This window comes from Zonotrichia albicollis, chromosome 1 (genome assembly GCF_047830755.1).
Source record: "Zonotrichia albicollis isolate bZonAlb1 chromosome 1, bZonAlb1.hap1, whole genome shotgun sequence".
Lineage (NCBI taxonomy): Eukaryota > Metazoa > Chordata > Aves > Passeriformes > Passerellidae > Zonotrichia > Zonotrichia albicollis.
In genome coordinates, this window is record NC_133819.1 from 154,416,454 (window position 1) to 154,432,065 (window position 15,612).

Below are 15,612 nucleotides of genomic sequence, written 5' to 3' on the forward strand. Positions count from 1 at the left end.
CTTCAGCCTGGTCTCCATGAGGGGGAACCTGGCAGTGAGGGACATTTGATCTCTTGTGGGGGAACCTGATAATTTGGGGAGGGTCTGGCGTGGTTTGGGTGAGGGGGACCCCGGGAATGGCGGGGTCCAGCCTGGTCTCCATGAGGGGAAACCCAATAGTGAGGGCAGTCTGGCCTTGTCCTGAGAGGAGAACCCAGTCCTATCCTGGTGAGGGGGGACGAGAAAATGGGGAGAGGGGTTCTGGCCTGGTGTCTGTGAGGGGGAAACTTGCAGTGAGGAGGGTCTGGCCTGGTCCTGAGGGGGCACCCTCAATTTGGGGATGGTCACTTTTGGTCTGGATGAGGGGGAACCCGGGAATGGAGGGGTCCAGGAATGGCGGGGTCCAGCCTGGTCTCCGTGAGGGGAAACCCAGCACTGAGGAGGGGTCAGGCCTTGTCCTGAGGGGGAACCAGGCAGTGATGGGGATTTGGTCTCTTGTGGGGTAACCTGATGATTTGGGGAGGGTCTGGCCTGGTCTGGGTGAGGGGGAACCCGGGAATGGCGGGATCCAGGAATGGCGGGATCCAACCTGGTCTCTGTGAGGGGAACCCGGGAATGGAGGGGTCCAGGAATGGCGGGATCCAACCTGGTCTCTGTGAGGGGAACCCAGCAGTGAGAGGGGGATTTGGTCTTGTCCTGAGGGAGAAACCCGGTCCTGTCCTGGTGAGGGGGGGCCCCGTAACTGGTGGACTCCAGCCTGGTCTCCATGAGGGGATTTAGCCTTGTTGTCCTGAAGGGGACCCGGCAATTTGAGGGGTTTGGGCTCCTGAGAGTGATACCCAGCCCTGTCTTGGTGAGGGGGAACCAGGAAATGGGGGGCGCTTCAGCCTGGTCTCCATGAGGGGGAACCTGGCAGTGAGGGACATTTGATCTCTTGTGGGGGAACCTGATAATTTGGGGAGGGTCTGGCGTGGTTTGGGTGAGGGGGACCCGGGGAATGGCGGGGTCCATTCTGGTCTCTGTGAGGGGAAACCCAATAGTGAGGGCAGTCTGGCCTTGTCCTGAGGGGAGAACCCGGTCCTATCCTGGTGAGGGGGGACCAGAAAATGGGGAGAGGGGTTCTGACCTGGTGTCCATGAGGGGGAACCTTGCAGTGAGAGGGGTCTGGCCTGGTCCTGAGGGGGAACCCAGCAATTTGGGGATGGCCACTTTTGGTCTGGGTGAGGGGGAACCTGGGAATGGCGGGGTCCAGGAATGGCGGGGTCCGGGAATGGCGGGGTCCAGCCTGGTCTCCGTGAGGGGAAACCCAGCACTGAGGAGGGGTCAGGCCTTGTCCTGAGGGGGAACCAGGCAGTGATGGGGATTTGGTCTCTTGTGGGGTAACCTGATGATTTGGGGAGGGTCTGGCCTGGTCTGGGTGAGGGGGAACCTGGGAATGGCGGGGTCCAGGAATGGCAGGATCCAACCTGGTCTCTGTGAGGGGAACCCAGGAATGGCGGGGTCCAGGAATGGTGGGATCCAACCTGGTCTCTGTGAGGGGAAACCCAGCAGTGAGGGGGATTTGGCCTTGTCCTGAGGGAGGAACCCGGTCCTATGCTGGTGAGCGGGGACCCCATAACTGGGGGGCTCCGGCCCGGTCCCCATGAGGGCGAACCTGGCAGTGAGGGGGATTTGGTCTCTTGTGGGAGACCCTGATCTCTTGGGGAGGGTCTGGCCTGGTCTGCGTGAGGGGGAACCCGGGAATGGCGGGATCCAGGAATGACGGGATCCAACCTGGTCTCTGTGAGGGGAACCCGGGAATGGCGGGGTCCGGGAATGGTGGGGTCCAACCTGGTCTCTGTGAGGGGAACCCGGGAATGGCGGGATCCAACCTGGTCTCTGTGAGGGGAAACCCAGCAGTGAGGGGGATTTGGTCTTGTCCTGAGGGAGGACTGGTCCTGTCCTGGTGAGGGGGGACCCCATAACTGGGGGGTTTTGGCCTGGTCCCCATGAGGGGGTCTGGCCTTGAAGGGGGACCCGGCAATTTGAGGGAGTTTGGGCTCCTGAGGGTGATACCTGGCCCTGTCCTGGTGAGGGAGAACCAGAAATTACTGAGCTCCAGCCTGGTCTGAGGCGGGGACTGAGCATTTGGAGGGGTCCAGTGTGGTCTGAAGGGAGGACCCAGCAAATGGGGGGGGGGGTCCGGCCTGGTCTGGGGCGTGGACTGAGAATTTGGGGGGGGTCTGGCTTTGTCCTGAGGGGGGACCTGGGAATGAGGAGGGTCCAGTGTGGTCCTGAGGGGGGGAACCAGCATTTGGGGGGATCTGGTCTGCTCCTGACCCAGCATTTGGGGGGGTCTGGTCTGCTCCTGACCCAGCATTTGGGGGGGTCCAGCCTGGTTCTGACCCAGCATTTGGGGGGGGTCTGGTCTGATCCTGACCCAGCATTTGTGGGGGGTCTGGTCTGGTTCTGACCCAGCATTTGGGGGGGGTCTGGTCTGGTCCTGACCCAGCATTTGGGGGAGTCCTGACCCAGCATTTGGGGGGGGTCTGGTCTGATCCTGACCCAGCATTTGGGGGGGGTCTGGTCTGGTTCTGACCCAGCATTTGGGGGGGTCCAGCCTGGTTCTGACCCAGCATTTGGGGGGGTCTGGTCTCATCCTGACCCAGCATTTAGGGAGTCCTGACCCAGGATTTTGGGGGGTCCAGCCTGGTTCTGACCCAACATTTGGGGGGTCCAGCCTGGTTCTGAGGGGGTACCCAATAACATGGGGAGGGGTCTGACCCAGTCCTGAGGGTGACACAGGAATTTGGGGGGGGGTCTCATTCTGTCCTGACCCCACAACTGGGGGTGTCCAGGCTGGTTCTGAGGGGGTACCCAGCAGTGTGGGGGTGTCGCTATCAGAGCCCCACCATGCTCGGGGGTCCCCTGTGTCCCCATTGTGTCCCCGTTGTCACCCTGCCCTGCTGTCCCTTGCAGCCCAGCCCCTCTGGAGGCAGCGAGGAGCTCTCAGAGAGCGAGGAGAGCGTTTATTCCGGCCTCGAGGATTCGGGAAGTGACAGCGAATCCTCCGGGAATGAGGAGGAGCAGGAGGAAGAGGAGGAAGAGGAGGAAGATGAGGAAGAAGCCCCCGGGAGCCCCTCAACTCTTCAGACACAGGTGAGGGCTTGACTGGGATCCTGCCCTGGGTCTGGGGGCTCCCATCCCATTCCTGAACATTCCCGGGGTGCTCTGCTTCCCAAAATCCAGGAATGGATTGGCCTTGATCCACTTTTCTAGAAGTTGGAATAATTAATGTGAGGATCAGTAATAATAATAATAATTAGGATTTATGGCTAGGGATGAGTCTGTTCTGGGGAAAATTGTGGGGAAAAGGGAAATTAAACGTTCCAGGGCCTTTTCCAGGGGTTTTTCTGGGAGAGCTGCAGAGGGGTTTGGGATGGGAAACAGGGAATGGCTTCCCATGGAATGGTGGGATTTTGGGATGGAATTCCCAGGGAATCCAGGGCTGCTCCAGGGCTGGAATAGCAGGGAATGGGATCATCCCTGAAATCCCCTCCATTTCCACCCCATTCCCAGATTGGCTCCTCCAGGAGGGAATTCCCAGGGAATCCCACCCCAGCCACATTCCCAGATTCCAACCCCCCTTATCCTGGATTTTCTCCTCTCATCCCAGGATTCCCAAGGTTTGGGATTGAGGAGAATCCTCCCCATTCCTGGGAGCCCAAACTTCCCTCGTTTCCCCCAATTTCTGGGAAGAAAAGGGAAATTCCAGTGGAGAATTCCAGAGCCTTTTCCAGGGGATTGCTGGGAGAGCTGCAGAGGGGATTGGGATGGGAAACAGGGAATGGCTTCCCATGGAATAGTAGGATTTGGGGATGGAATTCCCAGGGAATCCAGGGCTGCTGCATCCCTGGAACACCCTGGGATAGCGGGAGCTGCCCAAAACCATTCCAGAATTCCAGGATATTCCCATTCCATGTCCTGTCTCCAGCTCAATCCCAGTTTTCACCTTTCCTGCAGCTGCTCCCTATCCATCTCTCTGTGCCCAGCTGAGTTTTCCAGGAATCTTCCCAGAGCTCCCAAACTTCTCCAGGGCTTTCCCAGAATTCCCAAACTTTTCCAGGGCTGTTCCCAGAGCTCCCAGATTGCTCCAGGGCTGTTCCCACTTTTCTCCAGGGTCACTTTGGGTTTCCAAATCTTTCCAGGGCTGTTCCCAAACCACTCCAGGGCTGTTCCCAGAGCTCCCAAACTTTTCCAGGGCTGTTCCCAGAGCTCCCAAACTTCTCCAGGGCTTTCCCAGAATTCCCAAACTTTTCCAGGGCTGTTCCCAGAGTTCTCAGATTGCTCCAGGGTCACTTCCAGAATTCCCAAACTTTTCCAGGGCTGTTCCCAAACCACTCCAGGGCTGTTCCCAGAGCTCCCAGTTTGCTCCAGGGTCACTTCCAGAGCTCCCAAACTTCTCCAGGCTGTTCCCAAATTGCTCCAGTTTATTCCCACAGCTCCCACTTTGCTCCAGGGCTCTTCCCAGATCTCCCAAACCTTTCCAGGGCTGTTCCCAAACTTTTCCAGGGCTGTTCCCAGATCTCCTGCTTTTCCACAGCTCCCACTTTTCTCCAGGGTCACTTCCTGAGTTTCCAGACCTTTCCAGGGCTGATCCCAGACCACTCCAGAGCTGTTCCCAGAGCTCCCAATTTGATCCAGGGCTGTTCCCAGAGCTCCCAAACTTTTCCAGAGCTGTTCCCAGAGTTCCCACATTGCTCCAGGTTCGCTTGCAGAATTCCCAGACTTCTCCAGAACTGTTCCCAAACCACTCCAGGGCTGTTCCCAGAGATCCCACTTTGCTCCAGGGCTCTTTCCAGAGCTCCCAAACTTCTGCAGGGCTTTCCCAGAATTCCCAAACTTTTCCAGGGCTGTTCCCAGAGCTCCCAGATTGCTCCAGGGTCACTTCCAGAATTCCCAGTCTTCTCCAGGCTGTTCCCAAATGGCTCCAGTTTTTTCCCACAGTTCCCACTTTGCTCCAGGGCTCTTCCCAGATCTCCCAAACCTTTCCAGGGCTGTTCCCAAACTTTTCCAAGGCTGTTCCTAGATCTCCTGCTTTTCCATGGCTCCCACTTTTCTCCAGGGTCACTTCCCGAGTTTCCAAAGTTTTCCAGAACTGCTCCCAAACCACTCCAGAGCTGTTCCCAGAGCTCCCACTTTGCTCCAGGGCTCTTTCCAGAGCTCCCGAACTTTTCCCAACTGCTCCCAGACCACTCCAGGGATGTTCCCAGAGCTCCCAAACTTTTCCAGGGATCTTCACAGAGCTCCCACATTGCTCCAGGGTCGCTTCCAGAATTCCCAGACTTCTCCAGAACTGTTCCCAAACCACTCCAGGGCTGTTCCCAGAGATCCCACTTTGCTCCAGGGCTCTTCCCACAGCTCCCAAACTTCTCCAGGGCTTTCCCAGAATTCCCAAACCACTCCAGGGCTGTTCCCAGAGTTCTCAGATTGCTCCAGGGTCACTTCCAGAATTCCCAAACCACTCCAGGGCTGTTCCCAAACCACTCCAGAGCTGTTCCCAGAGCTCCCACTTTGCTCCAGGGTCACTTCCAGAGCTCCCAGACTTCTCCAGGCTGTTCCCAAATTGCTCCAGTTTATTCCCACAGCTCCCACTTTGCTCCAGGGCTCTTCCCAGATCTCCCAAACCTTTCCAGGGCTGTTCCCAAACTTTTCCAGGGCTGTTCCCAGATCTCCTGCTTTTCCATGGCTCCCACTTTTCTCCAGGGTCACTTCCTGAGTTTCCAAACTTTTCCAGGGCTGATCCCAAACCACTCCAGGGCTGTTCCCAGGGCTCCCACTTTGCTCCAGGGCTCTTTCCAGAGCTCCCAAACTTCTCCAGGCTGTTCCCAAATTGCTCCAGGGTCATTTTCAAAGCTCCCAGACTTTTCCAGGGCTGTTCCCAGAGCGCTCCAGGGCTGATTGGGTTTTTTGTGGAAAAGCAGGGTTTTTATTGAAAAGACTGGGATGGACTGGGACAGACTGGGACGGACTGGGACGGACTGAGATGAACTGGGATAGACTGGGACACGCTAGGACACAGTGGGACAGACTGGAACAGGCTGGGATGGACTGGGACGGACTGGGGTAGACTGGGAGAGACTGGGATGGACTGGGATAGACTGGGAGGAACTGGGACCGGCTGGGAGAGACTGGGACACGCTAGGACACCATGGGACAGACTGGAACAGACTGGGACAGACTGGAACAGACTGGGACGGACTGGGACAGACTGGGACACACTGAGACGGACTGGGATGGACTGGGACAGACCAGGACAGACTGGAATGGACTGGGACAAATAGGGATGGACTGGGCCAGACTGGGACTGACTGAGGCACACTGGGACTGGTTGGAGCAGACTGGGAGGGACCGTGACAGACTGGGACAGACTGGGATGGACTGGGACCAAACTGGGACAGACTGGGAGGGATTAGGACAGACTGGGAGGGACTGGGACAGATTGGGATGGACTGGGACTGACTAGGGCACACTGGGACAGACTGGGAGGCACTGGGAGGGAGTAGGAAGAATGGGGAGAGACTGAGAGAGACTGGGAGGCACTGGGATTGACTGGGACAGACTGGGATTGACTGGGACAGACTGGCATAGGCTGGGGTAGGCTGGGAGGGACTTGGAGGGATTAGGACAGACTGGGAGGGACTGGGATTGACTGGGACAGACTGAGAGCAACTGGGAGGGACTGGGACTGACTGGGAGGGACTGGGATGGACTGGGACAGACTGGGACAGACTGGGATTGACTGGGATTGACTGGGAGAGACTGGGAGAGACTGGGAGGGAGTAGGAAGGATGGGGAGAGACTGGGATGAACTGGGATCGACTGGGACTGACTGGGACAGGATGGGAAGCACTGGGACAGACCGGGATGGACTGGGAGAGACTGGGACTGGTTGGAACAGACTGGGAGGGACTGAGACAGGCTGGGACAGACTGGGATGGACTTGGACACACTGGGACATACTGGGACTGACTGGAACAGACTGGGATGAACTGGGACAGACTGGGATGGACTGGGAGGGACTGGGACTGACTTGGAAGGACAGGGACGGACTGGGACAGAGTGGGACAGACTGGGACAGATTGAGATGGACTGGGAGGGACTGGGACAGATTCAGATGGACTGGGACTGACTCGGGCACACTGGGACAGAGCGGGAGGCACCGGGACTGACTGGGATGGACTGGGACAGACTGGGATGGACGGGGAGGGACTGGAAGTGATGAGGACAGACTGGGAGGGATTAGGACAGACTGGGAGGGACTGGGACAGACTGGGATGGACTGGGATAGAGTGGGACTGACTAGGGCACACTGGGACAGACTGGGAGGAACTGGGACTGACTGGGAGGGACTGGGACAGACCGGGATGGACTGGGAGGGACTGGAAGCGATGAGGACAGACTGGGAGGGATTAGGACAGACTGGGAGGGACTGGGACAGACTGGGATGGACTGGGATAGAGTGGGACTTACTGGGATAGAGTGGGACTGACTAGGGCACACTGGGACAGACTGGGAGGGACTGGGACTGACTGGGAGCGATTAGGATGGACTGGGAGGGACGAGGATGGACTGGGGCTGACTGGGATTGACTGGGACCGACTGGGAGGCACTGGGACAGCCCGGGCCGGCCCGGGCCAGGCCGCTCACACCGGGCTTTTCCGGGATTTTCCATCTCCGGCCGCGGGCGGGCGGGCGGGGGCAGCCGGGGGAAGGTGAAACCCAACTCCAGCCCCATCGCAGCGCCAAAAACCTGGGAAAAGCGTTATCCCGGCTCCCCGCGGGGCTCCCGCGGCCCTTAAAGCCGCCTTTGTTTTCCCGGTAATCCCATCCCTGCTCCGGATCCGCCCGGGACGGCGCGCTCGGCTTTTACAGCTCCCGCCGGGAGCGCGGGGCTGAGGCAGCGATCAGAGCCCGCTTTTCCAGCAATTCCCTGGATCCTGACTCGCATCCTGCTTTTCCAATCAGACTCGGATCCTGGTCCTGATTTTCCAGCAGTTCCCTGGATCCCAACAGAAATTCTGCTTTGCCAACCGTTCCCTGAATCCTGATCCCGACCCCACTTTTCCAACCATTCCCTGAATCCTGACACCACTTTTCCAACCATTCCCTGAATCCTGACCCCACTTTTCCAACCATTCCCTGAATCCTGACCCCACTTTTCCAACCATTCCCTGAATCCTGACCCCACTTTTCCAACCATTCCCTGGATCCTGATCCTGCTTTTCCAATCATTCCCTGAATCTCAATTCTGCTTTTCCAATCATTCCCTGAATCATGATCCTGACCTCGCTTTTCCAATCATTCCTGAATCCTGACCCCACTTTTCGAATCATTCCTGAATCCTGACCTCGCTTTTCCAACCATTCCCTGAATCCTGACCCCACTTTTCCAATCATTCCTGAATCCTGATCCTACTTTTCCAATCAGACATGAATCCTGACACAAATCCTGCTTTTCCAATTGTTCCCTGAATCCTGACACAAATCCTGCTTTTCCAATCAGACTCGGATCCTGGTCCTGATTTTCCAGCAATTCCCTGGATCCCAACAGAAATTCTGCTTTGCCAACCGTTCCCTGAATCCTGATCCTGACCCTGCTTTGCCAACCATTCCCTGAATCCTGACCCCACTTTTCCAACCATTCCCTGAATCCTGATCCTGCTTTTCCAATCATTCCCTGAATCTCAATTCTGCTTTTGCCAGTCATTCCCTGAATCCTGATCCTGACCCCGCTTTTCCAATCATTCCCTGAATCCTGACCCCACTTTTCCAACCATTCCCTGAATCCCAATCCTGATTTTCCAATAATTCCCTGAATTCTGACCCCTCTTTTCCAGTCATTCCCTGAACTCTGACCCCACTTTTGCAGTCATTCCCTGAATCCTGATCCTGCTTTTCCAGTCATATCCTGAATTCTGACCCCACTTTTCCAATAATTCCCTGAATTCTGACCCCTCTTTTCCAGTCATTCCCTGAATCCTGACCCCAATCCCACTTTTCCAATCATTCCTGAATCCTGACCCCGCTTTTCCAATCATTCCCTGAATTCTGACCCCACTTTTCCAATCATTCCTGAATCCTGATCTTACTTTTCCAATCAGACATGAATCCTGACACAAATCCTGCTTTTCCAACCGTTCCCTGAATCCTGATCCTGCTTTTCCAACCATTCCCTGAATCCTGACCCCACTTTTCCAACCATTCCCTGGATCCTGATCCTGCTTTTCCAATCATTCCCTGAATCTCAATTCTGCTTTTGCCGTCATTCCCTGAATCATGATCCTGACCTTGCTTTTCCAATCATTCCCTGAATCCTGACCCCACTTTTCCAATCATTCCCTGAATTCTGACTCCACTTTTCCAATCGTTCCCTGAATCCTGATCCTGCTTTTCCAATCATTCCCTGAATCCTGATCCTGCTTTTCCAATCATTCCTGAATCCTGATCCTGCTTTTCCAGTCATTCCCTGAATCCTGATCCTGCTTTTCCAATCATTCCCTGAATCCTGACCTCACTTTTCCAATCATTCCTGAATCCTGATCCTGCTTTTCCAATCATTCCCTGAATCCCAATCCTGCTTTTCCAGTCATTCCCTAAATCCTGATCCTGCTTTTCCAGTCATTTCCTGAATCCTGATCCTGCTTTTCCAATCATTCCCTGAATCCTGACCCTGCTTTTCCAATCAGACATGAATCCTGACACAAATCCTGCTTTTCCAACCGTTCCCTGAATCTTGACCCCACTCTTCCAGTCATTCCCTGAATCCCGACCACAAAATCCTGCTTTTCCAGTTGTTCCCTAAATCCTCACCCCACTTTTCCAACCATTTCCTGAATCCCAATTCTGATTTTCCAGTCATTCCCTAAATCCTGACATCACTTTTCCAGTCATTCCTGAATCCTGATCCTGCTTTTCCAGTCATTCCTTAAATCCTGACCCCACTTTTCCAGTCATTCCTGAATCCCAATTCTGCTTTTCCAATCATTCCCTGAATCCTGATCCTGCTTTTCCAATCATTCCCTGAATTCTGACCCCACTTTTCTAATCATTCCCTGAATCCCAAATCCCAACCCCAATTTTCCAATCATTCCCTGAATCCTGACCCCACTTTTCGAATCATTCCCTGACCCCAGTCCTGCTTTTCCAACCATTCCCTGACTCCCAAGCCCATTCCTGCTCCGAGGGAGCTCCTGGAAAAGGGAAAATCTCTTTTCCAGGGAAAATTTTTTTTCCAGGGAAAATCACTTCTCCAGGAAATTTGAGGTCATTCCTGGAGCCCCTCCATCAGCAAGATCAGGCTCTGGGGGGTTATCCCACAGAAATCTGGGAATTTGGGAATTCTGGGCAGCTGGAGCTGCTCTGGTACAAACTGGGAGGGACTGGGAGTGCTGGGATGAGGCTGATCCCGCTGGGAATTCTCATCCCAGAGATCTCTGCATCCAGAATTTCCGGACAGGGAGAGAGGGGATCCAGAATTCCTTCGGAATTCGGGTGAGCTGAGAGGGAGTTCTGGGCTTTTCCCATGGAATTTTGGAATGGTTTGGGATGGAAGGGATCTCTGGGATGATCCCATTCCCATGGGGCAGCTCCCGCTATCCCAGGATGTTCCAGCCCTGAATTCCCTGGGAATTCCATCCCCAAATCCCAATTTTCTATGGAAAGCCATTCCCTGTTTCCCATCCCAATCCCCTCTGCAACTCTCCCAGAAATCCCCTGGAAAAGGCTCTGGAATTCTCCACTGGAATTTCAATTTTCTTCCCAGAAATTGGGACAGAACGAGGGAATTTTGGGCTCCCAGGAATGGGGAGGATTCTCCTTAATCCCAAACCTTGGGAATTCTGGGATGAGAGGGGAAAAATCTGGGATAAGGGAATGGGGGAATGTGGCTGGGGTGGGATTCCCTGGGAATTCCCTCCTGGAAAGGGCAGGAATGTTGGGAATGGGATGGGAATGGAGGGGATGTCAGGGATGATCCCATTCCCTGCTATCCCAAGGCTGGAGCAGCCCTGGATTCTCTGGGAATTCCATCCCAAAATCCCAATTTTCTATGGGAAGCCATTCCCTGTTTCCCATCCCAAACCCCTCTGCAGCTCTCCCAGAAAAACCCCCTGGAAAAGGCTCTGGAATTCTCCTGGAATTCCCAGCTCCCCCTGCACATTCCCAAACTGAGCGGGACAGAATTCCCACTTTCCCCTTTTCCATGGATCCATGCCTGGGCTGGTTCCTGCCTCCCCATCCTAAGGAATCTCCCATTCCCATCCCAATCCCTTCCAGGCCGGGATTAACGATCTCCTCTCCTTCCTTGGGACAAAAAAATCCTGGGAATTTCGTGCTGGGATCTCACAGAGCTGCTCTTTCCCGGTTTTCCAGGCCCAAGGGAAGAGGAAAGCCTTGGAAGACGATTCCCCCTTGGAAGGGAAGCAGGATTTGGTTGTCCACGACGAGTACAAGGAGGACAGCTCGGATGAGGAGGTAGGATCCCAAAAACTCATGGAATTTTATCCTGGATTTGCGATGGATTTGGTGTGATGGAAAACTCGTGGAATTTTATCCTGGATTTGCGACGGGAGCGATGGATTTGGTGTGATGGAAAATTCATGGACTTTTATCCTGGATCTGGGATGGAAGCGATGGATTTGGTGTGATGGGAGTGATGGATTCGGTGTGATGTAAAATTCATGGAATTTTATCCTGGATCTGGGAGGGAAGCGATGGATTTGGTGTGATGGGAGTGATGGATTCGGTGTCTGGGAAAAATGATGGAGTTGGGAAAAGTCTGGAGCAGCTGTCGGGGCTCATCCCGGATTGGGATCCCCATTCCCGGCTGGAATTCCGGGCTGGAGTCCCCATTCCCGGCTGGAATTCTGGGCTGGGATCCCCATTCCCAGGATTTCCCATCCCTGTGGATGTTGTGCCTGGCTTGAATTGCAATTCCCAGCTGGAATTCTGGGTTGGGATCCCCATTTTCCCAGCTGGAATTCCGGGCTGGGATCCCCATTCCCAGCTGGAATTCTGGGCTGGGATCCCCATTTTCCCAGCTGGAATTCTGGGCTGGGATCCCCATTTTCCCAGCTGGAATTCTGGACTGGGATCCCCATTCCCAGCTGGAATTCTGGGCTGGGATCCCCATTCCCAGCTGGAATTCTGGGCTGGGATCCCCATTCCCAGCTGGAATTCTGGGCTGGGATCCCCACTCCCAGCTGGAATTCCCATCCCTGTGGATGTGGCCAGGCTGGGATTGCCATTCCTGGCTGGAATTTTGTCCTGGATCTGGGATGGAAGCGATGGATTTGGTGTGATGGGAGTGATGGATTCAGTGTCTGGGGAAAATGATGGAGTTGGGAAAAGTCTGGAGCAGCTGTCGGGGCTCATCCCGGATTGGGATCCCCATTCCCGGCTGGAATTCTGGGCTGGAGTTGTCATTCCCAGGATTTCCCATCCCTGTGGATTGTGGGATGTGGCTAGGCTGGAATTGCCATTCCCAGCTGGAATTCTGGGCTGGAATCCCCATTCCCAGGATTTTCCATCCCTGTGGATGTGGCCAGGCTAGAGTTGCAATTCCCAGCTGGAATTCCAGGCTGGAATTCCCATTCCCAGCTGGAATTCTGGATTGGGATCCCCATTCCCAGCTGGAATTCCAGGTTGGGATCCCCATTCCCAGGATTTCCCATCCCCAGCTGGAATTCCCATCCCTGTGGATGTGGGATGGAGACATGGCCAGGTTGGAATCCCCATTCCCAGCTAGAATTCCGGGTTGGGATCCACATTCCCAGCTGGAATTCTGGGCTGGGATCCCCATTCCCAGGATTTTCCATCCCTGTGGATGTGGGGATCCCCATTCTCAGCTGGAATTCCAGGCTAGGATCCACATTCCCAGCTGGAATTCCCATCCCTGTGGATGTGGAGATCCCCATTCCCAGCTGGAATTCCGGGTTGGGATCCCCATTCCCAGCTGGAATTCCGGGTTGGGATCCCCATTCCCAGCTGGAATTCTGGGCTGGGATCCCCATTCCCAGCTGGAATTCCCATCCCTGTGGATGTGGGATGGGGACAGAACCGGAGTTGTCCTTTTCCAATCTCTCAATTCCCAGATTTCCATCTCCGTGTGGGCTCTGGGGAGGGAGGGAATTCCGGGAACGCTGCGAATTCCGTGTGGGATCACTCCCGACGCTCCTGCTCCGGAATTCCAGCGCTCCCTGAGCTTTCCCAGCCTCGGAGAAACCTCGGGAAGAGCTCTGGAATGTGCACAGGGCCGGGCCCTTCCCCAATCCCTGCTCAATCCATTACCGGCCCTGGCAATTCCCGGCGCTCCGGGGGCGGGATGAGCGAGCCCGGAATTCTCCTGGAAAAGGCCCCGGGAGCCGCAGCCCCGAGCGGGACAGAGCCTCAGAGAGGGGGAGAAATCCGGAATTACGGCTGGAAAAACGGCCTGGGAAGGGCCGGGATACACCGGGAATGGGATAATGGGGTCGGGGATGGGATAATGGGATCAGGAATGGGATTGGGATGAGATCGGGAATGGGATCAGGAATAAAATTGGGAATGGGATCTGGGATGAGGTCAGGAATGGGATCAGGAATGGGATTGGGAATAAGAACGGAAATCGGATCAGGAATTGGATCAGGAATGGGATTGGGGATAGGATTGGGAATGGGATCAGGAATAAGAATGGGAATGGGATCAGGAATGGGATTGGGAATGGGATCAGGAATGGGATTGGGAATGGGATCAGGAATAGGATCAGGAATTGAATCGGGAATGGGATCAGGAATTGGATTGGGAATGAGATCAGGAATTGGATCAGGAATGGGATCAGGAATAAGAACGGAAATGGGATCAGGAATGAGGTTGGAAATGGGATTGGAATGGGATCAGGAATAAGAATGGGAATGGGATCGGGAAGGGGATCAGGATCAGGAATGGGATTGGGAATGGGATCAGGAATTGGATATGGGATCAGGAATGGGATAATGACATCGGGACTGGGAATTGGATCAGGAATGGGATCAGGAATTGGATCGGAAATGGGGTCAGGAATGGGATCAGGAATGGGACTGGAAATGGGATCAGGAATAGGATCAGGAATTGAATCAGGAATGGGATCAGGAATGGGATTGGGAATGGAATGAGGAATGGGATTGGGGATGGGATCAGGAATTGAATCGGGAATGGGATCAGGATCAGGAATGGGATCAGGAATGGAATCAGGAATTGGATCGGGAATGAGGTCCAGAATGGGATCGGGAATTGAATCAGGAATGGGATTGGGGATGGAATTGGGAATAAGATTGGGAATGGGATTGGAAATGGGAACAGGAATGGGATTAGGAATGGGATCAGGAATGGGAATGGGATCAGGAATGGGATCAGGAATGGGAATGGGATCAGGAATGGGATTGGAAATGGGATCAGGAATGGGATCAGGAATAAGACTGGGAATGGGATCAGGATCAGGAATGGGATCAGGAGTGGGATCCCGAATGGGATCGGGAATGGGAATGGGATCAGGAATGGAGTTCGGGAATGAGATTGGAAATAGGATTGGGAATAGGATCAGGAATGGGATCGGGACGGCGCTGCCGAATTCCAGAGGGATCCCAAAACCTCCCAGGGAGATCCTGGAGATTTTTCCAGAGGCTCCTCCTGAGCCAAGGCCGCCCCCGGAGCCGGGTTCATCGGGATTTCCCTGGAGTAACAATTTTGGGAATGTGAGGGAAAGTTCGGGAACGCATCCCCGGAGCCGCCAGAGGGGGGAGCGCTGATCCCAGCCCTGAGCCGTTCCAGAGCCTTTGTTCCCAAAAAAACCCTGGAAAAACTCGGGAAAACTCCAGGATTCGGGTTTGGTGTTCCTTATCCCGGAATTTCAGGAATGGCTCCGTCGTATCCCGATCCTAATTAATTCCTGACCCCACCCTAAGGAAAGTTTTCCATGGATTTCACCTTGTGAACGCCAGGATTAACCCAGGGAGGGAATTTTGGGAATTGTGCTTGGATAAAGTTTTTTATTCGGGAAAATCAGATAAGTTAGGCAGGAAAATGTGAGCGGTTTTTCCTGGATTTCAGTAAAACTGTGGAAATTTTGGGACATCCGAATCCTCAGAATCCTTTGGAGCTGAGGGAGCGGCCTCAGGCAGTGCCTTGAAGGTCGGATTTTTGGGAATATTCCCCCTGGAAAGGGCTGGAATTCCCATTCCCAGTGGGATAAATCCTTGGGATTGTTGCTCCTGGAGATGTTCAGGTGGGATTTTTGGGAATATTCCCCAAATTGGAAATGGCTGTCCAGGGCTGGAATTCCATGGTTTATAGGATTCCATGGTTTCGGGATTCCATGGTTTATAGGATTCCATGGTTTATAGGATTCCATGGTTTCGGGATTCCATGGTTTTGGGATTTCATGGTTTGGGGATTCCATGGTTTTGGGATTCCACGGTTTCGGGATTCCATGGTTTATAGGATTCCATGGTTTATAGGATTCCATGGTTTTAGGATTCCATGGTTTGTAGGATTCCATGGTTTTGGGATTCCATGATTTTAGGATTCCATGGTTTATAGGATTCCATGGTTTATAGGATTCCATGGTTTATAGGATTCC

General features: G+C 54.4%; 1 protein-coding gene across 3 annotated transcripts in view; it reads left to right on the forward strand.

Annotated features, from left to right (window-relative positions):
• Positions 1–15,612, forward strand: part of LOC102069919 (ribosome biogenesis protein BOP1) — a 133,749-nt gene that overhangs the window by 1,716 nt on the left and 116,421 nt on the right. For all 3 annotated transcript variants that reach the window (XM_074558475.1, XM_074558460.1, XM_074558468.1), the window contains exons 2-3: positions 2,938–3,117; positions 11,391–11,492. In XM_074558475.1, the coding sequence (XP_074414576.1) occupies positions 2,938–3,117; positions 11,391–11,492 (282 nt within the window). The remainder of the gene's footprint in view (positions 1–2,937; positions 3,118–11,390; positions 11,493–15,612) is intronic.